At 34.3% G+C, this 27637-nt stretch overlaps 1 protein-coding gene across 2 annotated transcripts in view; it reads right to left on the bottom strand.

Annotated features, from left to right (window-relative positions):
- Positions 1-27637, bottom strand: part of PDE3A (phosphodiesterase 3A) — a 280237-nt gene that overhangs the window by 7568 nt on the left and 245032 nt on the right. The window contains exons 6-15 of one of the 2 annotated variants that reach the window (XM_081058334.1): positions 26072-26237; positions 23011-23096; positions 20310-20464; positions 18750-18887; positions 14691-14802; positions 9222-9335; positions 8870-9069; positions 6608-6811; positions 5759-5914; positions 3893-4151 (exon numbers count right to left, since the gene is read on the bottom strand). In XM_081058334.1, coding sequence (XP_080914460.1) covers positions 3893-4151; positions 5759-5914; positions 6608-6811; positions 8870-9069; positions 9222-9335; positions 14691-14802; positions 18750-18887; positions 20310-20464; positions 23011-23096; positions 26072-26237 — 1590 coding nt within the window. Of the gene's footprint in view, positions 1-3892; positions 4152-5758; positions 5915-6607; positions 6812-8869; positions 9070-9221; positions 9336-14690; positions 14803-18749; positions 18888-20309; positions 20465-23010; positions 23097-26071; positions 26292-27637 lie in introns of both variants that reach the window. The other variant, XM_081058333.1, reaches the window with a different exon arrangement.

Raw genomic sequence — 27637 nt, 5'->3', positions numbered from 1 at the left:
AAGTTGGTGCTTCAATAAGTTGGTGCTTCAATAAGCACCAATCAGCAAACACAAATGGCCTAATCACATTGACCAATGCCCTCTGAGGTCCTCCAGTACTTTTCCCACTAGTTCATCCCAGCACTTAAAAACCCTCCTGCTTTTGTTTAGACAGAGGTGAGTTCATTTTTTTCTTCCCTATTTCAATAGTTTTGAATAGCATCTTGCCATTTATAACAAGTGTGTGGTGCAACACAAAAGACTAAACCTGTGGGGGAATAGGTAAGATTTTTTTCAACTGACATGATACCTGAGCTGAGATGTACGTCATGAGAATTAAATACACTGGGTGAAGAAGGGGCTGGTAGCATTCCAGGCAGAGTGAGGGGCGTTCCTACAGGCACAAGGGCATGGGCCCTGGAGCATGACATCAGTTTCTCCATTTGAAAGCTTCTTAGATAGAGATATATATATACATATATAGATAGATATACACACAAACATATATATATATATATTTAAGTGTAAAGAAATTTCAATTTTTCTATCCAAGTTAATTAAATATAGTAATGTATTAGATTTTTAAAAGCAAATCTCTAAAACAATCTTCTACCAAACCTATTTACTTGTCTATTTCTACTTTGTTTTTGTTGTAGTGAAGTACAAATCAGTTTCTGTTAAGAAATATTAAAAGGTTAATATACTTTTTAACCTAATCTTTTGACTTGAGAGTTACATGCAGATGACCATAGGCTGAAGGACAGACTTGAATCATGGTTATAGGAAACACTCTACTGCTCAAGGTAATTATTTCACTTTCATGGCGGTGTATTCATCGGGAAGAAGCTAACAAAGGCTCATTTTTTTCTCCTTTTCTTTTCAGGGCAGCCCCCATGAGAACAGCTGTTTTCTTATTAATGTTGTTTAACACTAGCAATAAACCTCTCTGGAATTAAACCGAATGAGGTGACGTAGAAGAAAGTTTGTACCAAATAAATTTGCGTAGATTAGAGTCTGCAGGTGGTCTAAAACATGCCTGTATCGGAGCCAAATTGTTCAGCACTGGAACCTTTTGAAATGAGAACAAAGAGCCTTTCATTGCTCAAATTCTACATGCAGCTTAGTACTTCATTATAAACCTCTTAGTTCACTGTAGGAATCTTTCAGATTTAATTACGAGGTAGGGAAAAAGGCTTCTTTTCCTAGGATACCATATTGAAACATTTTATTCTATGTTTCCTGGGAGATCTCCAAGTTTTGCATGTTGCTGAAATATCAGTGCATATTTAATATAATTTTTTATGAAATCTTAAGTTTCAGGCTCAACCAAGTTAACCAGCACAGTCAATATGAATTCTGAAATTAAAATTATAAGAGTAAACAGCAATGGAGTTAACAATGAGGAGACCAGGGCTTCCTTTCTGGTTCTGCAGAAACCATCTACACCTTGGGATGTTACCTAAACTTCTGAGCCTCAGTTTAGTCTTTTGTAAAAAGAGGCAGCTTAACTGGATGATCATTGTTTCCCCTTCCATTCCTAAAATTCCATTAATCCATGGGGCCCATTTTTACTAAAAATTAACATTGTCCAACACTTATCATTTTCTTGGCTGTAAAGGAATACTTCAAAGATGATCATTTTTCAAAAGCTATCGTATCAAATTATTGTTGATATGTTAAATTTTAACATAACGTGGCCAGTTGACTTTTAGAAGTCATCAGTAAACAGAATCCACAGAATTATCATTGCTGCTTTAGTGAGCTTGATGAAAACGGGAAGGTCAAGAGAGTAACATATTAGAATCTGGAAGTCAGAATGGAAACCCAACCTTACAGAACAGGGAGGAATCAAATATTTGGTTGTCGCATTTGGGGCTAAAGCCAACCCTGACCAGTTGAGCCTGCTAAATCTCCTGGCCTGGGTGCTTCAGTTCCTGATGCCTAGATTATGTGTGTGGTTTGCAATGTGTTTGAGTTCAAATAGCAATCAGTTAGGGCCCATGGAAACAAAGCTTTACCAGAGGCTAAGCCGACAAGACTTTCCAATATCAGTCAGTGGAAAATTTGTCCTGTCCTTATAAAGCAAATTACCTGGCTCTCTTGATGAAAACAAAATGAAAAAAATAAAACTAATGCATGTTTATTAAATGAACAAATGAGAAAACACCCCATGGATCCCAAATCTTGCTACCAACCTCTGACTCCCAAAATCAGCACAAAAGTTCCAAAGAAATCGCTTTTATAAGCATCAGAGAAATAAAATATAATTACTTTAATAAGAGAATATTGAAGAAAACAACTTTTGATTTTCCCCTCCCATTCTGTGCAAAGTTTATAGGATAGAATTTAAGCAAAAATCTGACCTTAAGCCAAACTTGCAAATCCCTGTTTCATCAGTCTATAATTAATAATGAACTCTTATCTTGGCTTATGTGAGCTTATAACCAGGTACTTCATATGAGGGAAAAATGGGTTAAGGCCCATGTTCAACTAGACAGTCAAAATGAACCAAGTCATGCATTTTCATGACTGCTAAAAAATAGGAACAAATGATCAGAACGTCTTTCCTTGGTAATATTTTGTAAGGGATTTCAAAAATATTAATATTACGGCTGTACATTATTTATCTATGAAGGTAGATAGAAACCATATATTATGTTCTCATGAACAGTATTTATGCAATGTCACTGTAAGGGTTATGACTTTTCATAATTATGCTATTTGCAGGTGAAATAGCAGAGAATATTTCAAGATGTGAAGAAAAATAATCTGTTTTTATAGTCAAATTAAATGGATTAGATTAGGTACATTATGCACTCCAAAGCAGTGACCAGACACTTTTCATTGCCACTATTGTCACTACCTTTGTCCAAAGTCACAGCCATCTCTTACTTGGATAATTACCAGAGCCTGTTAACTCATTCTCCCACTTATACCATTTCTCCTACCTCAAACTCAAGAATATTGTCAATACAGCAGCTGAAATAATCCAGTTCAAATGTAGGTTGAATCAATGGACTTTTCTATTTAAAAACACTGATGGCTTCCCATATCACTCAGAGTAAAAGCCAGACTCCATAGTGTGACATACAGAACCCTACCTTTAAACAATGTATCATCTGCTCCCCGCCCCGCTGCTCTCCACCCTCTTTCCTCTGTTCCAGCCACCCCAACTCTCCTAATCCTCCTTGAACACCTAGCCAGTCCACCTCACAGCCTTTACACGGCTTGCTTTCCCATCTCCTTGGAATGTTCTTTCTATATCTATCTTTATGGGTCACTCCTTCACTTCTTTCAGGTCTCTTTAAAATTTTTTTTAAAATCTCTCTTATTTGGCTACCTTATCTAAAATTTTACCCTTTTAATTTTAAGTTGTTATCCCCTTACCTTTTTAAAAATTTATTCTAGCATTTATCAGTACCTAACAAACTAAAGATTTACTGATTTATCTTACTTAGTGCCTGTTGACTCCACTGGAATATAAGTCTAAAAGGGCAAGGATTTATTTACTCTCTTGTCTGATTTGTTCACAGTTCTGTCTTCAGTACCTGGAAGAATGTCTGGCACAGAGTAGGTACTCAATAAATACTTGCTGAATAAACGAGTGATTACTACTTCATACTGCGTTATACAGTCTTCCTCTAAACAAGCTGACAGAGCCTAGAGTTGGTCTATATGGTACCTGAAATTCCTTTCATCTCTAAATCATTAAGATGCTCTGAAGAATGGGCTGCAACTATTTTATGGTATTATTATATTATTATAGATCCCAAGACTGGAATTTCTCTTATGTTGACATTGGAGAAGGGCACTATCCATAATCAAATGCAGCCAATGATATAAGGTCTCAAAGCTTGTAATTCATGAGAAACGTAAGACTCATCTGAACCTAGACATAGATTTTATAACTTACCTGGAGATTCATTATTTTCACAGGTTTCCTCTTCATTTGGTACATCTTCCTCTTCCTCTTCTTCTTCTGGGTCATCGGTATCTCCTGACTCATCACTGTCTTCCACCCATTTCCCCGGCATTAATCCTGCCGAATCATAGGAGTTGCACAGAGGACCCACAATGTGAGAGATAAAGGATTCCTGAAGGTTGGCCAACTGGGGAGCAGAACGGTCCATGAAGGGGCTTATTGGTAATCCAAGGCTGGCCTCTTCATCACCCTAGAAATAGGAATGCAGAAAGGTAAATGACACGGAAAGTTTAAAGTACAAGTAAAGTCAACATTCACTTGGTAGCTCAAATTTGCAAATACTTTTTGCAAGAACCCAGACATTCATGTGAGAATTCACAGGTTTAATATGTTTAATATGATCACTAAGAGTGATTGTTAGAATCAGACTGTTAAAATCAGATTGTTAACCTGAAGTTATCCAATAATGTGATCACTCTTAACTGCTGAGAGATTCTACCCAAATTACGAAGATTCCTACAGAAATGCTTTGTTTCCATTTACCATTTCTGTGACCTTGATGTTTCAGTACTTGATCACAGGGAAATTCATGAAATGGTTTAATGTTGCAGTAGATGATATTTCTTACCTCAGTCAGTGTACCTTAGAGTATAAATTCATCATAAAATAAATGCTGGGAATAATTATCAAGCAAATACATAATCTATCATGTTCTCTTTTTCTGCTATGGCTACCAGAAATCTTAAAATACTGTACTGCTCAATTAAAGTTGCTACCTTATTCCAGCTTTTGTTCGAATTGTATCTTCTGTGATTGTACGGTTTCTATATTCACATTTTTCTATATGTTTAATATGATCACTCTATATGTGTTTTTATTTTGAACTATTTAGATTCAGATTGTTTTGAACTATTTTGAACTATTTTGAACTATTCAGATTGTTAACCTGAAGTTATCTACCAAAATTAATGAAAAAATATACCATATGTCAACAATTGTTATATCAAGGTACTGGAAATTATTATAAGTTGATTTTCCTTTTTATTTATATTTTTCCTGTATTTCAATGTGACAGGATTATGAATTAATCTCATCCCTAGAAAAGGAAATACATTATTTTCTAGCACAAACCTTTTATTTTATATATGAATCTTGTGTATAATACCCATAAAAGTTCTTTCTAATCTCACTTTAAATATGTCCATTGACAGACAATTTATTATTTATTAAGGTGCCTCATCCTATTTCTGGATGCCTTTAGCAATACAAATTTCTTTCTGACATTGACCTGATATCCATCTCCCCATAACTTCTATAAACTGGTTAGATTCATACCATTGTTAGGGAAATGAAGATGAACATAATGTTTTTTTATAAATCAGATCCTGAGTCAGGTACTTTATATAATTTACCCTCTTTAATATCCACAAGAACTTCATGATAAACCTAATCCTAAATTTGTGTGTCAATGTTTTAAGTATCTGAAGATAGTTATTATATCACCTTTATTTCCCCCCGGAGTAAATATCTTCACTTCTTTCATGTGCTTTTATGTCACTGATCTCTGTCCTTTATGCATGCTCCACTACCTCCAGATTCCTCTTAAGAGAGTGATTCACAGCACTAAACACAAAGTTTCAAGTGTAATCTGGTCATGTAGGGTAATGTGGGGAAGATCTCAAGTGTAGCTTTTTGGTAGTGTGCTAACTCTCATAGTCTCATGTCAAATAAAATGGCTACTTTTTAAAACTTTTTGTTAGGGTGAATATGAAATAGACTGATCACACTTTCACAGCTTTTAGAAGCTTTGGTGAAGTTTTGAGTGCCTAGGTATGGATTAACAGTTAAATCAATTACCTGTTCATAAAATTCATTGACAATACCCTCTGTCCACTGAAGATGGAGCTCTTTACATTTAGCTGGCCCATTAATATCAGCCAACTTTATACACATTTGACAAACTAGTAGACGATCATTTTCATTGGTCCAATCTATTCCAACATCATCGTTCACCTGTTTGAGGGAAAAAGTTAAAACGTGTTTTGCCTCAATGAAAGCTAAAGCTGAACAGGAGAATAAACAATAGAATATTTATTGTCTTCCTACCATGTGGGGATCAGAATACCAAGTAAAGGGGATTTTTCAGCTATTTAAAATAATGTTACTGGCTCGCATAAATAGTAAAATAGTTCATCAAAAAAGTAAAATAATAAATAATGGACAATTTTTAATTATGGAATTGAAAATAAATAAATACTACTTAAAATTAGCAAATGTTATCAATTAGTATTAAAATAATGTAGCTAACAAATAAGAAATTTTCTTGAATTAACATTTAAGCATTTACTTTGATGTATGAAATTTTGCTTCAGGGTTTTGACTTTTCTACTGCCTGATAATTTATGTTAGTGAACCACAGAGATAAGAGCAAATAAAATTAAAAAAAAGCACAATGATTTTAATTATTTGTCTGCAGAACTTTATTATTCATCTGCAGCACTAAGTATAACATATATAGATGGCACTTCAATTTCTCAGATTCCTAGATTGGGACCAATGCCTATTTACCTTCTTGTGGTTAAACATTGCATTTCATTTTCTCTTTTGACATATAAGAGGTGACAGCAATGAGTTTTGCTCAACATTTTAGTTTCATGACATCTTTCAATGTGGCCATAAATTGAAGAATGGTACAAATCTAGTTACCTTGGCATTAAATTTGGCCACAAAGTCAAAGTGTTTCTTCAAGTCAGTGGCCAAAATTGCTTCAATGACAAGGAAACGGAAATGCTTAAATTCCACATGGTCAAGGTTAACTAAGAAGTTATACTCTGGCCGGGACATGAAAAGACTCCATGCAGCAGCTGCGTGATGATTCTCCAACACTGAGCGATCATTATAGAGCACCGCCTAGGCAAATAAGAGAGTAAAGAGTTCAATTTTTTAAGTTTAAAAAAAAAATCACAAAAACAAATGAAAATATGTAATGCTTTTCAAATTCTCATTTTTCATGGAATGCAGAAATGTAATTTTGTGACTGCTGGTTATTAAAAATCACTTATTGCTGCACATTGACTGTTGATTACTTTTCTTGGTTAAATTTCCTTCTTTTGTAAAATAAACTTCATATCCTTGAAACTTTATTCCAAACACATGCAAGTGAGAGGCTTAGAGTTAGATTTTATTAGATTTCTTTGCAGGGCACAGGAATTTAACCGTAAAAACATGCATATGTATTAATATTCCTAAGAAGTAACTCAAGTACTTCTTGCATCTAGAAGAAGAATGACCTCTCCTTCGTTAAACACATATAACTAATAAAGAGGATTGGAATCCATGAGAAGCCCGTAATTTAAAACATTCACACCCCACAATCAGCCATAGGAAATATCACCTCTACCTAGTACCTAAGGTATACAGTCATTATCTACTTGCTTGAAATTTTCTAATAACGCTGAGGGAAGATTCAGAAGAAGAGAATGCTGCCTAAACAATGCTTGAAGATTAGTGTGGTAGGTAGAGGAAAGAGGAAAAAAGGCCTAAGGACAAAAAGGAAAGACTATTATTATTATTATTATTATTATTATTGTTATTATTATTATTTTATTTTTTATTTTTAGAAAGGCAGACTGCCACGTGCAGCTCCTCATTTTGATGTTTCTGGAGTCTTGGAAGCTTGACTACCCTACGTTCTCCTACAAATGGACCTTGAGAGCTTGTTTGGAGGTTCTAGCAGGGGAGCACAGCTACTCATACACCCTTGACGGAGAAGACAGTCCTCTCCTCTCTCGGGGAAGGTCGTCCTCTTCCACCGAGCGCGCAGCTTCGGGAGGGACGCACATGGATCGGTGAGGGAGGAAGGGGACACCCGCCTAGCCAGCCAGATCAGCCGAATCAACCCTGGCGATCAATGGGGTGACAGATGTCGCAGCCAGATCGCCCTCACATCCAGGAAAGACTATTATTAATAAACCTTAATATTGAGGTAAGTAAAAATGCATAAATGTATAGGAAAATTTGAATGGTATAAGCTGTTGGCAAGAGGATTTGCATGACTATCTTTAGAAAAATAATAATAATAGTATATGAAGGACACAATGAAAGAAGTTAAAGTAGGTATTCCGGGGGGGAAAATCAGGATACGTTTTTATTGTACATAGAGGAAAATTCTAGACTAGAATATGAGAGAGGATGTGGAAATGGATGGAAATGGGGTGAAAGGACAAATAGCAACCAAGGAAAAAAAAAAAAGAGTAGAGGACCAGATTGGCCTCTAGATCCTCTAGAAAGAAAAATAGTATCTTGGGATCTTTAATAACATAGGCCAACTGATTAAATCAAAAAGAATCTTACTGAGTTTACCTGTATAGATGAAGATACTTAGATATTTAGTGATTAATTTTTGACTTAAATTTAAACAGATGCTGAGATGAATTTTTTTTAAGTTATTGTTTTTGGAATATTATGTTCAAGAAAGAAATTTCCCTCAAATAAAATAAATTGATTTTTAATTCCTACTAACCAATATAAATGCCATAAGAATCATAATTGTTATAATAAATATACTTCAAAGGAATGAGATTTATATACTAAGAAGGCTTACATTCTTACAAGTCCAAGAAAGATTTGATTCTCTAATGTTTTCAGAAAGGGACTTTTGTATAGGTTGGATTTTCTTTGTTGAGGAAATTCATCAACATGAATCCAAGTCCTTTTACTTCCTCAGAAGAACATTGAGAAGGGATCCCCAGGGTTAATGAAGTGGCATACCTATAATTGATAACTTGGAACAAACCATACTATCTTTTCAAAGTTATTGTAATCTCTAAGAATTTTCTCTCAGGGCTAAATATATAGTTTGGCTCATATTCACTTGGTGTCTGTTAGAAGTAAAATTTATAAAATTAATTTTCTTCAGCAAAATCTCTCAATTGAATTATTTCTCTTAATCAAAATCAAAAGATTTACCTGTGGAGCACTAGTTGCAACCAGGAATGCATTAGTCCTTCCTGGGTGATCATAGTCATGCATGGCTGCAGCCACATACAGTGCCATCAACTCTAAGGCAGGGATATTTCCAGACAGACATCCATATTTATCATCCGGCACATTGTACATTTTTGAAAATACATATCCCATATGTCCATGTGTAAATCCACTGTCAGAATCTGTAAAGGGAAGATAAAAGTAACAGAATGTTTTTAAAAAAGTATGAAATTGATATCATTTGTCTTGACCTCCTTTGAAAAAAACAAAAACAAAACAAAAAAGCTCTTGTTCCCATAGTTTCCAAGGAGGCACAGATGTGCTCAGCATGTACCTGAATCACTTGCTGATCCGTGATCATTAATCACAGTTGAGAGGCCTGGGATAGGTTGTGTAGTAAGATACCAAACAGCATGTAAGACATCGGTGGCATGGATTCTGTTATGGTCTGTAACCAACACAAAGGAACAGTCATTAATTTGTGAACTTTGGGGTCCAAGGACTAAGAGTGCCATCTGCTGGATAAACAGTTTGGTCCTAACATTTTAATAACCCAGTGAAAGCCAGCCAAACATTATAGGACAAATAGTCTTGGCTTACTCGTCTATTACTCCATAATATCCAGAGTAACAAAGAAAAAAACCCACAATATTCTGTATGCATACAGATGTCTGAAGTGCAAAACTCTGTATCCAGGGTCTATCAGAAATCTAACATATATAGGAAACTCACTATATGCAACAATTGTAATACTTCCTCTTGTACTTATTTCCATGCTCCTGTGTAAGACTATGCAGAGTACCAGAATAAAAGAAAGAAACATGACATTTCAACTAGGTCAGAGGAATGGTCTATACCACTCAATATTTCATCTTTGATACATAGGACACAAATACAATCTGTGAATAGAACACAGTAGTAGTCTCCTATATCAAACTTAAAACACTATAATAAAAATAAATATTTTTATATGCAGATTGAATCCACAAAGCAAAATTCAAAACAAAAATCAATAATGTTCTCTGATCTAGAAATTTTGTTTTGGGAATAGAGTTTAAGAAAATATCTAAAAGGAAAAATAAATACCTCTTTAGACAATAATGTAGGGAGCAGGGCCATTTAGAAGTGTGAAAACGATGGGAAAACCAAATCCCCTCGTTACAATGTCATTATCATGAAAGGAGGCGTAGTCTATACGTGCAGTTCAGCTTCTACTGAACTGTGACCAAAGGCCCAATGTGCTCTTGGCTCTTCTTCATCTGGTGCAATTCTTCTAAGTTTTTCTCCCGTTCATCTGGCCCTTCCAAATACTTTATTGATTGACAGGCTTTATTCTAAATGTAATTACTTTACGCATTTTATTTCTACTGAACAACCATGATACACTTTCCTTCTCAAATACAGTCATGGGCTACTTAATGACAGGGACTCTTTCTGAGAAATATATTGTTAGGCAATTTCATCATTGTGCCAATATCATAGTGTGCACTTACACACACCTAGGTATACACCTAGGTTCTACAGTATTACCACCATCAGACCTATACGCAGCCTGTCATAGACTGAAAGATTGTTATGTGGCTCATGACTGTATATCAGATTACATCTCTGAATAATAGTGAACAGATGAAGAAAAGAGAAAATAGAAGAGAACGAGAATGTTAATCAGAATTTGAAAGAAACACCTGTTCCCTGGTCAGGGAAGAAAAAAGAAACTATGATATCTGTAGTGTTCGTGGCACACAGGGGATGTAGGTAGATGGTGCCTGTTTCCTCCAATTCTGGCAACTGTTAGGAGTCAATCTTTAGGTAATCACATGTAGCTAAATCTTAGGTAAACAATCCAGAAATGCAGTTGAGGGGCTAGGTGAGGGCTTGAGAGGACATCTTCAGAAAAGTTTTGAGAAACAGATCTTGTTAGGCTCCCAAGGAGGAAATAACAACACCTGCACCTTGTGTCATTGCTAGAGGTGAATACTGGAAACAATAGATATTATCTGTTATTTCAAAGAATAATTTTATTAAAAATGGAGTCTATATCTCTGGGTATAGACAATCTCAAGTGATTCAAGGCAATTATATTTTATGTCTACCTGTGTCATACAGTTGATCATGTTAGTGGTTTCTGGATTTAGGACAGATTTGGTTTTGTATCTGCTCTGATGTTCACTAGCTATGTTACCTGGAGTGAGTTACTTAAAACTCTTAAGTTTCATTTCCTTATCTTAAAAATATGGAGATAAAAATAATGCCTATTTCACAGCACAGTTGTGAGAATTATAGAAAGGAACATATTTTGAAGTACCTGATATATAGTAAGCTTACAATTAATGTAAATATCATTCACACAAACTACTGCTATTAGAACAAGATGGGAAATTAGCACAGATCATCAGCTTTCACTTAATGATTTGTAATAGTAGAATTGAAAAGCTAAAATAAAAGCCATGCTAAATTCTTGGGGAGGGAAAAGACAACGATGACCCAATAAAGGAAGAAAATGTCAGCCTGGGCAGAGGGTGTCACTGTTTGGGGATATGTTTGAAGAGAATTTCTGAGAGTGCTTTTCCCTGTCACAATCTGGGAAGATTACTGTGTACAACTAATTATCATTGCTATTGCAAGTCAAAGAAACCTGTGTATGCACACAGCATCGCAGGGTGGATGTGGGCAGTATCAGAGTGTTGGTAGAGCTTGTTTGGGGGTGAGAAACAGACAATATCAAGTATGGGCAAACTTGCAGCCCTTGAGCTGTGTTGCTTCCTGCCATGTTCCCCACCTAAAGGCCCAGGTCCAAAAGGTTTTATAGGTAAGTTTTCAAACTTTCAATGAACCAGCAATCCTATCTAAATAATGTAGTGGTGAAAATATAAAATGAAAGGAAGCTACCAAACTCATGAGGCTAGTATAATTTTGATTAAAAAACCTGGAAAGAAAGTATATGAAAAAAATATTCCTTTTGCTTTTGTGTATGTGTTCAAATGTGCCATATAAAACAATAATTAATCAATCCTAACTCCTTAAAAAATATCGAAGTCTAGTGTATATGTCGATCTAGGAGAATTACACTGTCATTATCACTTAAGCAGGATATAAAATCATCTGCCTTGTAAGTAGTCAATAACATGTTTATTAAACAAATATTTACTTGCATGTACTATGTGCAAGTATTGTGCCAAGTGCTGGTATTGCTGTTGCTGTCACCATTAACTCTTGGTGACCAATTCATGGGCAAAAGTACCCAGGAAAGAAGCTAGCTAGATCAATGTAGGGGATTGACAGGTTTCTGTAGGATACACAAACATGTTTTCTTCTTTCTTTCCTTTCCTCCATCCCTTCCTCCCTCTCTCCCCTTTCCACCTTTCCCTTTCTTTCTCTCTCTCACATCTATCTATCTATCTATCTATCTATCTATCTATCTATCTATCTATCTATCATCTATCTATCATCTATCTATCTATCTATCTATCTATCTATCTATCTATCTATCATCTATCTATCTGTCTAGTATCTATCTACCTATCTATGTCTATTTTAAAATCTAGATTCTTCAAATTTAATATGAGTTCTGGGTCTAAATTTTAAAGCTTTCATATTCTCCCTCTTCTCTTGGAAATTTTTAAAAGTGTACTTAGAAGTTGAATAAAATTTAATTTCTAAAACTATAGGTTATTGTCCTATTAAAGTTAATCTAACCCTATTTTGGTTACTCTTAGGCTTTTCTTCATTTAGTTACAGGTTTACTTAGCTAAAGACATATCAAATATAGCTCTCTAGGAGTGAATATTAAAATAAGTAAACATACAACAAATTTTTATGTGTGCTAATTTTAATTAATAATGAACAAATCTTTTAATAATTATCCACATTAGTATCAATTTACAGCCCTACCATATGCAAGGTAATATTATTTAAAATAATCACCAATGAAGGTTAACTAGCTTGTGAGAAAACATAAATAAATTCCCTTTATGGAAAGTGTCTGGGATTTCTAATAGAACAAGCAGGCTTATTATAACAAATTATTTTCACATGTAGTGAAGAAACCACTATTTCAGGAAAAATGTCTATTTACTTGTAACATATAAAAATGTAATAAGAAAATGTAAAAATTAACAATAAAATATAGAATCTGGAAACTTTTTTATATATAAATACTGATCTATTTTCCATACGATTTAATGATATACTAGAGAAAACTTGGTAATTATTATATCAATTACTCAATGGAACTTGTCTATAGTTGATTATATTTGGAAATATAACATTAATTTGTAAATATCACCTGGTAACTAGCTGTCTTTTAGTGTTTAAGTGGCTTCCTTTCTATAAAAGTTTATTTATGTAACTTCTCAACCTTTGAGAAATCTCTAACAGATGTTAATCACTGATGTCCAACCAGGGTGGGTCTTGGAAAAATGTTATTAAGAAAGCAAGGTTTATCTTGAGATCTTTTCAAGCTACCCCTTTTTCATATATCTCTTCCAACTTCCATAGACCCATTGGCCAGACTTTCCCAAGGGGCCCTGTGTTCTTAAGGTCCTCTCTCTTCTACTCCCACTTTCCTATTTTGCCCCATTTTGGTCCTATAGTCTCTAACAAATCTAATTTGTAGATTCTATTCTTCATTCTCTTTTCCTATCATATACCATCAACTGCGTATTTTCATTCCAATGTAGCATGTGTAAGGTATTTTGAAAAACAAATATGTTAATAATCAATCATTAGGTTAAAGTACTACCCCTTTCAGGAAATACCTGTGCTTTATTTGTCTCCATATAATTTTATTTAACTTAGGCTCTTTGCAACGACAAAAAGACATGGGATTCTAAAGTTTAAGGTACATAAAAACAAATTTAAAAGTTAAAACATGTTTTAAACAGCATGTTTCTAAGACATGTTCCAGCTAATATATTATTTCTGAGTATTATTTTTCTTTCTATGCATTTATTTTCTAAAGTACCACATCATTCTATACATTTCCACAATTTCACTGACTGGATTTATGGACATCTTTCCCAGTTCCATATATTGTGCAGCATGTAGGACAATTCTCCTTATGTGTGCTGATGCTACCTGAAATGCTACATATCAAAAATATAATTTAACATCTTTTCCAATTTCTCATGATTATAAATGATAAACTTATTCTCACAATATTCAAAGTTCATATGCTCGAATATTGGTTGTGTCTTTTCCTTTGGACTTCACCTTTATCTGATTTTTTAAATGTTTCTAATAATTTCTCCAGAATTACTTCCACATGTCTCCTCTTTTATATTTATTACTTAGACCATCATCCTTCAGTCTCTCTACCCCCAGCCAGGTTTATCTTATATTGAAACTTCAATAGTTGGTGATTTAACTTGTCAGATGCCAGAACAAAAGTTGAATTCACTCAATAAAAAGAGTACATTATAAAACAAGCAATAAATTTAACAATTTAATGATTTATTTAGCACACACTTAAATTACAGTTAGTATATGAAAAGCACTATTATAATCCACTTAGAATTGTTATCTCTTTTTATCCTCATACTAATTCTGTGAAGCAGATACATGACCCCCGTTTTACATACTAAGAAATGAGGCATGCAGAGGTTAAGTGAGATCCAGGCTCTCCTATAGTTGATAAGTGAAGGGGCCAGGATTCTAACATAGGCTATTCTGATTGCTATACCATGTGGCTATGTCATGTTTACAATGTGTAATTGTGTGCTAGCTGCTAATGATTCAATATCCCATTACCCATACGAATTCAATGGATATTTAAAGTATTATTTCACAAAAAGCTAATACTTACAAGGAATTTCCCTGTATCCGATCTCCAAAGCATGAAAGTAATTCATAAATTCCTTAACTGGAATTTTAAAAGCTTCAAAGAGGCCCATGTCTTCAAAAAGTCTGAATGATACCTTTAAAAAAAAAGACAAAACCTTAAAAACAAGCAAGGAGGAAAGGTTAATCCTGTCCCACTTGATTTACTTTATTTCAGGATAGGCCTTACTAAGAACTTTTTCTCAATTTTTCAATATACAAATAAATTTAACAATGATTCATTTATAAAGAAATTTGAATTTCATTTATTTGTATTTTACCCCCTTAGGGTAAGCACTGTTAAGTGTATTTGAGATAGGAAATTAGAAACTGAACAAATAAAAAGGATAAATTAAAAAAAAGCAGGCATCTGTGGGTGTGTATTAGACATAAACAAATGAAAAGAAACATATTAATTCACAGCTGGTAGAGACACTTATTGGGGACAATAAATATATACTGAAGACCGCTATGTGCCTAACCTTTGTAGGCCCTGACCAAAAGGGGTATATAATCTATTTTTAAAGATAGAGACATAAATGAAGAAAAACACAACCAAAAACCAGTATATACTATGGAAAGATATCAAAGCACCTAATTTTGTGTGATATGAATAACTAGAGACTAAAATTTAGTAAATTATTAATTGTATAGTATATACTATAAGCACTAATAAAAGAATGACAGAAAGCTTAAATATGGACTAATCACATATATATGCATATGTACATATGCATATACATAACATTTAATAAGTAAGATGCCTGCTCTAAGTAGTTTATATATCTATTAATCATTTACATATAAGCAATCCTAATATCACCTTCTGAGACGGGTACTGTTAATTATTAGCATTTGAAAGCAGAGGAAACTGCAGCACAGAGAGGTCATGTGACTTTTTAAAGACCACACAGCTGACACATTATTAGAACCGGAAGTCAAACTAAGCATTTTGGGTTCAGATTTTATACTCTTAATTGCTTCACATCTTATCACCAGTATTTGAAAAGCAATGTTGTTAGAATTTCAAATAATTACAATTTCCTATTATTCTCTTAAAACATTTGAAAGATGAATTGAAAAATTAAAACAACAGGATATTTTACAGTATGATTTTAAAGTAGAGAATTTTCACCAATAAGCTGTTAAAAATCAACCACCAATAATCCAACTCATAGATAAACGCCAACTTTAACCAGGTAAATATTCATAACTGAAAAAAGTAAGCATTATTCCAAAATCTGAATGATGTCCTTTTAAATTTGTTAAAGTAAACATGAAAATCATCAAAAAGGCAAGCAGTATCTTGAGACTGAGAAGTCATTTCTACTGCATATATGTCTCTTTGAAAGTCTTTTGAAGTGAGATTTTTTTTTTTCTGTGTAATTTCAGCCAAAAGGTGATTTCTTGGAATGTTCAAGTTAATTTATTTCAGCTGTCCTAAAGTCTTACTAAGGTAAAAAAAAAAAAGCCTTTCACATAGTAAAAATTTCATGATTTTTATCCTTATAAACTCGAGTCGAAAGGAAAGAAATCCATAAATTTCTACTTCTACTTAGCAAGGCAAATAAAGCTGCATTTTTAAAAAGTTTAATGTTCTGTAAATTGGAAAAATAAACAGTGATATAGTAAGGATCATGTAGTTATATATTTATTTTAGTTTTGAAAGATGACTGGAAAAAAATACATTAATGAATTTTGTCAAAATCTAATCTTTAATTGTCTCTAATCTTCGTAATGTCTACCCACATCCATGACTCTCAGAAAACATTTTGTTGCAAAGCTAGTCAAGTTCCAATCTCCCATTCCCCAGCTCACAGAACTTCAAGGGGAGCTAGGTATCTGCAATGGTATTTGGTACCGTCACTTGTGCTGTAAAACCAACTGCAATAACCACTCTTCTACTAGCTCAGACTCTCCATTTGGAGAATTTAAAGCTATCATAAGCAGATATATTTTAGGGGGCACTGAAAAGCAGTTTAAATGAAGATAAAAAGCCTGGACTTCCGCTATGGATCGATCTACATTCAAATCACGAATCCAATATCTACTATATGGCTTTAGATGAATAGTATATCCTTTTTTAAGCCTCAGTCTCCTCTTCTATACAATAGAGATTAAGATATATATATATATATATATATATATATATATATATATATATATATATATATATATATATATATATATCTGCATCAAAGTTACTGAGAAGATTAAATTGCAAAGTTTGGGGGAATCTGTGGTATATTTATCGAATACAAAAAATTTGAGATTTTTCTCTCCATATCAGCAAACCCTCCCTCCAGTAAAAGAGAAAGAACTCAAGGCCCACCGCCATGTCTTCCTGTGGCACCATTACAGGCATATTTCAGGGAAAAATCTCTCCCTCAGAGTCACAATCTACAAAGGGTTTTAGAAAGTGGGATATAAAACCTCACAGAGGGAGCCCTGAGGTGTGAGGCTAAGGGGATTGGAAACAAATGGCTGCCCTTAAAGCTGTTCTCAAGATCAGGTAGCATTAAAAATAAATAAATAAATAAATAAAATATATATAAAATAAAATAAAATAAAATCCTGTTTAGCACTGAGGAGAAAGGAAGAGAGGAATGGGACTATTAATTCCTAATGAAAGACCAAAGGCTATCATTTTAGTCCTTAATTTCAGTCCTTGGTCAGAATAGTATCTGGCAGAGGCAATGACTGCATATTATATACATTATATTGTATATTATTTATTATAATTTTATTGTAATTATTATATCATTACATATTATATAATTATATTGTAATTATTCTGAGTTTCCTACTGATGTCTATTCTGAGTCTCATCGATCATTTTAGCACAATTCTTTTGTGTGCAGTATGTTGAACTGACATACATCTCATTTCCCAACTAGAATGGAAGTTCCTTTAAAGCAGGGCCATATTATTCTTCTTGAAGACTAGACTAATACTTCGGGTTTGTGCAACTGAGTGATAGAGAAAAAGGTCCCTCTATTGTCTTCCTTCAAACTTCAATGGATCAGGGATCTTCACCCCGAAGTTCTGAGCTCACATACTTGCTGAGAGGTCCAAACAAAGCCTTTCTCTGATGCTCAGAATAGACATCAGTATAATAAGTGATTTCTCTCCTAGTGTATTGCAGCGATGTATTCGTGGCCCCAATGAATGTGGGTCCTGAATTCTCACCTAAGTTTCATATTATCAAGTTAGGTATTTATTCAATATATAAGAACTCACCTAAAACATTTTTAAATAAGCTGATACATATTATTGCATCCTCCCCTTTAGTTAAGAGTGTTATTTTGATATGTGTTTGATAATAGAGTGAATCCACTGTTTTGTTTTGCTTGTTTAGCAAGCATGTTCAGATTCTTTTAATTTCTGTATTTTTTTCTCCCTCAGGGCAACATGTTTCTTTATTTGGGAAGTCCTGAAAATAGTCTAGCTTAAGGAAAAGATACTAGAAGTCTTGTTATACAGCATTCTATATTTATGATACATAAAGGTGTGTTCCATATGAAACTACAGAGAACTCTATTTGATATGTTTCCCATAACTCTAGATACTAGAAGTCTTGCAAGGGGGAGTTTCCTATTGCAAGGGGGAAAGATATTTCTGCATAATATCTTAGTTTTGATAAGGCCTCAGCACTGTAATATTAAAAGTTTAGAAAAAATAGTCAATGGAAATCATTACAATAAATTAGTGTCTGTTTATAAATAGTCAGCTTTCTTCTTTTGAGGGCTTGTGTCAGCTTTTCTTTTGCTGAATTCTATGAATTTCAGATCATTTCCCCAGTTTGCTTGTGTGTCCCTGCTTGCTCCCCGCCCCAAATACATATTTTAATTGCAGGATATGGTATTTTATTCACGTGCAAGTCCAATTACTGTTGTTAACCCACCACCAAGGAATCTACAGAATGTTGGGTCCTAAAATTTCCTTTCTCTGCCCAATATCACTATGGTGTCAAGCATGTACAGAGCTTTAACCAAGAATATTTTTTTTCTACATTTAAAGTCATGTGTATGAATGCATTTCTTACTTGACTAAGAATACGGCCACATTTTCTTCCTATTTTTTCCACCAAATCAAAAATTGGAAAATTCCAAGTATTTAGCTTCTCCATAATTGATTCCAAGTTATCCATGACAAGAGGTTCAGGAGCAAGGATTGGTTTGTCCTGTAATAAAGACAAAAACATTTTAACAACCTACAGTTTTCCTACAAAGCAATTTATGCTTTGGTAAGTTAAATTCAACAACTGAGTTTATCTGAAATAAATGACTTAAAACTTCAGAGTGAATGAGTGACTGCGTGATCTTTAAAAGAAATCAAGATAACCAAGATATTGACCTCAAAGTAAGGAGAAAAAGTCCTGATGTTGTTTCAGACCATGAATTTTGCAATATTGGGTGCCTGCTTATTGCTTGTACATAAATGTTACAACAAAAAAATGTATGTTTCTTCCATAAGTTGACATAACTGCTTTTTAATCTACTGTGGGGTTCCTAAATAAAGATTCAATGGCTTCAGAACACTTTAAAATAGTATGTAAATTTATCTTTTTATATGTTTATATAAGTTTTTATGGGATGAGGGTTCCTGGCTTATACTTATCTCTCAAAAGAAACCCATGAGTGGGGAAGGGGAGTTAATCAACATACTCTAATCGGTCAAATTTGTATTACTGCTTCAAAATCAGCATTAGTCCCGTGGAATGACAACAGCCATATTTTTTAGGGATATTAATTTAATACATGTGATATACACTTTCCAGATAAACACGCAACATGTAAATGCATAGATATTTTATAACTGGTGTCAAATGAGGACATTCTTAAGAGTACATTTACAAGAAAACAAAGAAAAAAAAAGAAAGATAATAAGGATAAGAAAACACTGAATTATTTTATCTGAAAATATCTTTCATTTAAAAGTATACATGGTAAATCAGGTAAAAGAAAAATGGTAATAACAATTAGTTGATAATCAATCACCTGATCATCAACTATTTCCTACCACTTGCTGCCTACCAAAAATTAACCTGACTGAAACATAATTTTACCCTCTTTAAATGGATATCTTTAAACACACAAAACAATTCCTTAAAAGATATTTATTGGGTAGCTAGTGTTGATGTAAAACTGATTTAATATAACAAAGAAAATAAATATTGGCTCACTTTCTAAATCAAGGAGGTTCTAGAAAGAAAAAAAAAAAATCAGCTGAAGCCCTAAAACAACTACACACTTCAGTTTATTGATTGATTGATTGATATTTATAAAATATTACTTTGCTGAAAAAAATAATTCAATTTTCCTATGAATATTTACACTTTTAGATTTGGTTAAGAAACATCTGTAATCATTTGTGGAGACAAATACTCATGTTTTTAATCCCTGAATAACAGAATCATTAAGAGATCTACAAAATTGGGATAGGGAAAATTATATGGATACATATGGGTAGGGTTATAATACATGCGTAATCCAAATGAGGTATATTTGTAAATCTAATGATTCAGGGACCTATTTCTAAGCCAATCTCTGTAACAAAAGACAATTTCTCAAATAAACGAATGTGTTAAGCGATATGGGGCTACCAGGAATAGCATGGTCTCAGGTGCGTAGGTGCTACAAGCCGACGCTTTCCTCAGAGGCTCTCTTGGGCACTCGGTCTCATCTTCATTCTGTACAATATCACTGCTATCACTGTTGTTATTGGTTTCATAATCAGAGGTAACTTGAGCAGTGTCCTCTGAAGTTGGAAGAGAAAAGCTTATTAAGAAACTTGTAACAAACAAAGGGATCCAGTTAAATGAATGTTCCTAAAACACATGTGGTAAATATATGAGCTTACACACCAAGAATATAGGATTATAGGGTGGGAGAAATCACACATTTTTAATCCAACAGAATGCATAGAATTACGACTTGATTTGTATGACACTCAATAAGCCCTCAATAATAATACTTAGATCAGTCGTTCAGACCTTTATAAACCCTATGACTTTGTAGTTCTTTTTCCTTGATTCATCCCCCAACACACTAAACCACCTAGTAGCTGACTAAAACACTAACTCTAGAAGGGGCACATGGTTGGGAGAAATTGAGTTGACACCCAAGAACAAAGTGGTTTGTAGAATATGGAACAATAGTACGTGCTCAAGAGCATGAAAGAGTCTATGCAGCCAATCTCGATCCCCAGGAATCTGTGTCTTCCTTGTTGCCTCTCTCCACTGTCTCCCATTTCAGTCAGCACTAAACTGTGCACTAACTAGAGGACCAATCAGGTAATATCATGTGTCTGAAGAATCTACTCTTGGGGCAAAAACCTCAAAAAGCTTCTCACAGCTGAATAATGTGCCTGAATGAAGTTTATTCAGTATTTGCTATGTGTAGATACCATCACAAGCACTTCATTTGTATTAACACATTTAAACCTCTCAACAATCCTATGAGGCAGGTATTATTACTGCATTACTATTATCCTCGCTTTGTAGATAGGAAACGGAGGTACAGAAAGGCTAGATAAGTAAATTGCCCGAGGCACACAGCTGGTAAATTCTGTCCCCTACATTGGAGCTCCTAGGCTGACTCTAGTTTTTATACTGTTTACTTTTGATGAAGTCTAGCTTATTTTTTTCTTTGATGGGTATCACCTTCCACGGCCTACGGAATCACTGCCTTCCCTAAAGTCACAAAGGTAGCTTTCTGTGTTTTCTTTCAGAGGCTTTATTATTTTAACTTTTCAATTTAGATCTATCTATGGTCCATCTCAGAGTAAAGTTTCATATGATGTGAAGTAGGGAGTGAAATTTATTTTTTTTCCAACCCCATTGGATCGCTCTGCTATCTTTATCAAACATTCAATGAACATTCAGCTAGGGATCTAATTTGGGGCTTTCTGTTCTATTCTACTGGACCTATTTGCTGATCATTATGCTAGCAACACAGTATCTTGATTACTGTAGTTTAAGTTTTCAAATCAGGTGATGTGTTTCTTCAGACTTTGTTCTCCTTTTTCAAGATAGCTCTGGATATTCTAGGTTTGTTACATGTCCTCAACCATTTACTACAAGAACTGATTTTCCTTAAGTTGCTAATGTATAATAGCTTTTGTTATATAGCCTATCCCAATCAGAAGTGTCCTGTAGCACGTTACCAAAGAGCCATCTTTCTTCTATCTTTCTCATGCAACTGCTTCTATCTTTGAATCAGACACAGTATGAAAATATAACTGACAAGTTTCAATCCTAGAATTTGTAGAAAAAAATGAAGAAGCACACTAAAGGGCCACATTTCTATATGAGACAACAAAGGTGATAAGGAAATACTCCCCTTATTCTATCAGCTTCAATAGTCAGAGAAGATAAGGGACATAGAAAAGGCAATATTCTGTATCAATATCAGTAATGGCTACACAGAGAATTTTCCTTTCTATTTTTCCTTGCCTATGTTCCCTGACCTTGTACATTGCCACAGTACACCGTTGTCATAGGTAATCAATATTTATTTTATATTAAGAAATGCTGAGAACAATGATTAAGAATTATTCTTAAGTAGTGACTCCATCACTCGAAAGTCTATAGCTCATAGAAGCCATTTTTTCTACCTTCTGAACTTTTAGCACTAAGAAAACAAGTCCCTAGGATTGCATCAGTAAAAATAAAAATTATTACAGTAATGGCAGCAAACACCAACTATTTAAGTGACCCAGATACTATAGTAAACACTTTACATGCTGCAAGTAATTTAATTCTTACAACAATCCTGTTTGGTAGTTTCTATTATCATCCCCATTCTACAGATGAAGGAACTGAGGCACAGAGATTACAAATTTGTAGGTGGCTGAGTCATGATATAACTCTGGCTCCAATGTTTGTGTTCTTACCCTCTTCATCATACTATGTCAAGGAAAAACTACTGTAATCTAAGCAGGGTAGTTTGTTAGGATCTGCCATGGAAATCTCCAGAGAGTACCCTAACATGGATGACCTTCCAATATCCAAGATAAAATAACGTTTCTTTATAGTTCTATACACAAAATGTGTAGTTCTATACATTATTTTTAAAAATATGCATGTTTGTGTATAGATATATGGGAACATTCTGGGAAGCTTTGCACCAAAATTTTTCCCCTAATTAACTCTAGGAAGTAGAATTATGGATGATTTTGATTTCTTTCATTGTTCTTTTAAACTTCTAATCTAAAAAAAAAAATCAGTAACATATTGTCTTTTTGATCAGAGGAAAAATAAAGCAATTTCCATTTTGAAGAACAGAATTCTAACAAAGAATTACCTGCTCTGCTTGGTGTCCGAAGGGCTGCACCGCTTCTTTCCAGGGGCCCATCAGCAGGATTCCCCTGGGAATATGGCCTGCCACAGCTGAGAAATATTGGAACAACTTTTAAGTATATCCTCTCTTTTAAAAAAATCATAGGCACACAGCAGACAGTAGGTCGGTGCAAAAGTAATTGTGGTTTTTACAATTATTTTTAACCTTTGAAACTGCAATTACTTTTGCACCAACCTAATATTTCTATGGTTTAAGACATTTTATGTCCAAAGAGCCCTTTAAGAAAAGATTGCATGTGTGAAAATAGAATAGGATGTTAATTGTATTGTTTTCCTCAAAAAATATTATTTTTTTTTGAGATCGATCAGTTACCTTAGGGCCTATTAAGGCCCGAAGGAAATAAACAAAGTAGTACATTTCAATGATGGGTGAATTTAAAATTACCACATAGGACGTGAGCTGAGGAAAACAGCTAAAGGGGGTAGGTACATCGTGGGTAACTGAGAAAAATGAAGGTACCTGAGAAGTGGACAGGGCTCTTCAACAGAGGAGGATGGAGGATACAGGATCCTTTTGCTTTCTCAACAGTTTGGACTGCATTATAAACTAAAAAGTAACTCCACAAATGGTCTGGCAAGTTCCCTTTTCATTTATCTTGTTTAGACACTTCATGGTTAGATTTTCATTCTGCATTTTGCTTCTGGGTTCCTTCCTTCTGCCTAATATCACAATGGGTCTCAGAGGGTTTCTGTTTATTTATTTAACCACAGATTACTCACTCTAAAAGGAAAAGGAGTGAGAGTCTGTAATTTAATATACTAAACGTCACATCACTTTTTCCCTTGAACTGTGTTTATATGTGTAGTAGAGATAAGCACTTTCTAGTTAGAGAGTATTCTCATCCTAAGTTAATTATTTTTCAAGTCTTGTAGGTAAGTGGAAAAGAATCTCATGCAAAATATTTCTGATTATGAAATCCCATCAGTTTGATTTAGGAAATCAAAAGAAAATGACCAAACAAAAGGAAAAAGAAAGTAGATGCAAATGAAGTGCTTATATTCTTGCATTAAACTCGGTAGAAGTAGAATTTATTAGTTTTAAGATTTTTCATTGCAAGAGAATACTTAAAAGGAACATTTATGTTAGTAGCTCAAATATACTGCCACTTATGCCAATAAAACAGCTTGTTGCATAGACATTCCAGCAGCCAAGAGACTGAGATTCAACGCCAAACCCTTAGAGTTCAGCAGGGGAAACCACAATAATTAGTCGTGTGTTTCTGGAGCTCTTTGTGCCTACATGGGTGGCTGCCTTCAAGGCAATAATAAAACATGGTTTGAATTATAGATTTATAAAGCCCAAACAAATAAAACACACACTACTGGCTTTATAAACATTACTGAGCAAGCAGGCAGTGAAATTGCCTTGTTTTTCTCTAAAATCTTTTTAATAAAAATCCCATTACATTTTCCCGCTAAGAATACAAAAAGTAGACTGTGATGAGGAGAGCTATAGGAGTGGTAGTATTTTTCTGACCATCTCTCTCCTCTTTTTAGGTGACTTATTTCACACAAGTCTGAAGCCCAGAGTGGCAGTCTCCCTAGAAACACCTGAAGCAGATGTCCTCGATTCTGGTTACTCCACTGGGTTCCATCTTGACTCAGGATGCAAACCCCCAAAAAATGTTTCTTAAGAGTATTCCACCAAATGCCAGCTTCATGGGCAATTATTGGGAGTTAACCTAAAGAAATTGGGTCTGTGGTCAAATAAATTCAGAAAACACTAGATGGAACAAAAATAAGAGGTTTTCTTTTTGCAGGACTTCTCAGAGCTTTTAATAAAGTGATGTGTGTTGTGAATCACTAAAAGGAAACTATGTCTGTTTTATCATGCTTTTTTTTGGGGGGGGATGGAATTAATATCCTACAAAAATTATTTTATTAAAAAAGCTGTCAGAGAAAGGGCAGCAGAATAACTTTTGAGTGATAGAATAACTTTTTACTCTAGCCATGGCCAAACAAACCAACCAATCAAAATGATTTTCTCTTTAAAAATATTTATAATGAGAAAGGAAGTAAAATAAAATTATAAAATGAAACAGCATTCATTTAGCTTATAGAGTTTATGAACAAAGGATCTGAAAATGAAATCTGTGAAGCTTAAAACTGAATATATTGATCACATTTGGGTCTGTGAAACAACATGTGATATTAGAAGACCACTATGTAACTAATTGATTCCAATGGTTATCCTCATTAATCTCAGAAAAGAAACATTTTATTGTTTCTTTTAATCTCAGAAAAGAAACATTTTATTTTATTTATCAATCCACTCTCATGATTATACTTAGTTTAAAAACACACAACTCTTTTCTACCTAAAGAGATAGTGTAAAGTTTTAAGATCAATTCAAGATGAAGCTATTAGTAGAGACGAACTATATTAATCATTAAGAGGAGGTACTTCTTTCTTAGTGACAATGTTGGCAAAATAATTACTCTTGCCATGCTAGGCTCTTTTTTCTAATCCTCTGTGAAAAGACAACACTTTCTAATTGTATTTCGACATTAACAGAGCAGTATAAGCAACTGTTAAACTGCATTCTGAGACCCATTTAAGTCCAGCCATAATGTGCCATGTGTTATTCGCACATTTTTAAAGTGGTAAAATGGGAATTACAAACTTAAGATGAAATGCCTTTAAAATCAATATAAAATTCTCTGTGAGAAACAAATAAACACTATTCCAACAAAATAGCAAATTATGAATTCATACGATTTTCCAAATACATGTTTTGTGTATGTTCTATTGGTAAGCAGACAAAATATACAATGAATTACATCATCTCCCAAGATTAGCTGTGGACCACATGGACTCTACTTTCTATGAATAGAAAACCCCTGAAAATATAGCCTATTCAACACAAATCACATTATCCTATGCTTCCTTGTCAACTACTTTGACAAACATATACACATCTGTGTGGACCGCTGGTGGGGGTTCCTAAGAAGAAAAACAGTATCAGTTTTATTGTTAAACTCCAGTTAACAACATAAAATCTTTACCTGCTGCATATAACAGGTGGAGTCAGTATCTGAGGCGAGAGGTCAGGGGCACTCTGAGTATAACTTAATGCCCGGTGAGAACCTAGGCCTTGTTTAGTCGTTGTGTCGGCCGATTCTGGAAACTGCACTGCAGAAATTTTGCTAACTGGACTGCTGGCCGGAGTCCCTTGGAGAGGTGAGGAACAGGGGGATGAAAGAGGTGAAATTTTAGCGAGGGCACCTGAGAAAGAAAGAGAGTTATTAAGTCAAAACAAATGTCTTTGGAATGCAATATTGCAACTCTTAAACTTCACCATGGGCCCCTTTCAACTCAATAAGGACCACACGAGTACTCAGGCCACCGGGCTGGCCTCCTCTGCATGCCACCATCTGGACATGGTGTACAGTGAGGGTGTCTCCACAGCATAAATTGTGAAGAATGAATCATCATGAAAAAAAATCGGTGGCAATGTTGGCAAACCCAGTTAAAGCCTTGGTGTCCTGGAGTAACTTCAGGACATCAGGATATTATTTTTGTTTCTTCCTGTCATTCTAACATGATGACATTGGTTCAAATTTTCTCATGTATTTGACTTCTCTTAGATTGTAAAGATTTTAGTAACAACAGGATCAGCTATTGTTTTAAACATTAACGTATCTAGAGCAGAGTTTGGCAGGCATCGAACCCTTAAAATATATAAATAAAAATGATACGTTTTTGAGAGCAGTTAACTTTAATTGACCATCCATATTTTCAGTGAGATTACTTTTCCTGTGTGTATGAAACCATACTTTGATCAGAGTAATTTCTGAAGAAAACATTTACAAATGTAATGTGATCCCTTTCAGATCAAAAATAGGCCTCAAGATTAAATTTTAAGTGTGGATATTTGTGCCAAACTCTGTTTACTCTCCATTGTGAAAATTTTACAGAACACTGGATTGGATTTCAAAGTGCTCATGTTTGAGTACTGCGATGATGTCTTTTGATGTCACTTTCTCCGAAACATAGAGAAGGCAGCCTACCATGAAAATTGTAGAAAAGAGAGAAATGACTTCTGAAAAAAACCACCTTACTGTTTTTCATGATTTTAAGGCTGAATAACCTACTGTAAAGTAAATGAAATAAAATCCTTAACGGTTGTTTTCTATTTCTCACCACTGCACAGCCAGCAGTTCTCACATCATTGAATAATATGTGTGGTGTACTGGCAGGTGGCTTAGTCTGCTGCTAATGTCCAGTTCTCCCCAAAGTTTTATTTGTAACACCCCCAAATTTTCCTGATCCACTGAAAGAAATGTTAAGCTTGCTGAAGAGGTTTTGTAATTGTTAAGGTTCTGGTTGGCACTATTGTTTCTTTTGTTTTGTTTTAAAAGATGAGAAATTGTACTCTTCCTTTGATTCCATGTGGAGGCCAGCAACCCCTCCTAACCCTTTTCTCAGTATTTTTACGGTCGATGCCTGATCAACAGATCAATCCCCCACCTTTATACTTAACTGAAAGCACTTAGACCTTGAGAAGTTAAAAATGCTTCCCAGGGTCACAATGCTCATAAGCAGGAGAATACGGAGTGAGCCCAGCACTC

This window comes from Rhinolophus hipposideros, assembly GCF_964194185.1.
Source record: "Rhinolophus hipposideros genome assembly, chromosome: 9".
NCBI classification, from domain to species: Eukaryota; Metazoa; Chordata; class Mammalia; order Chiroptera; family Rhinolophidae; genus Rhinolophus; species Rhinolophus hipposideros.
This window is presented reverse-complemented; position numbering and strand designations above follow the sequence as displayed.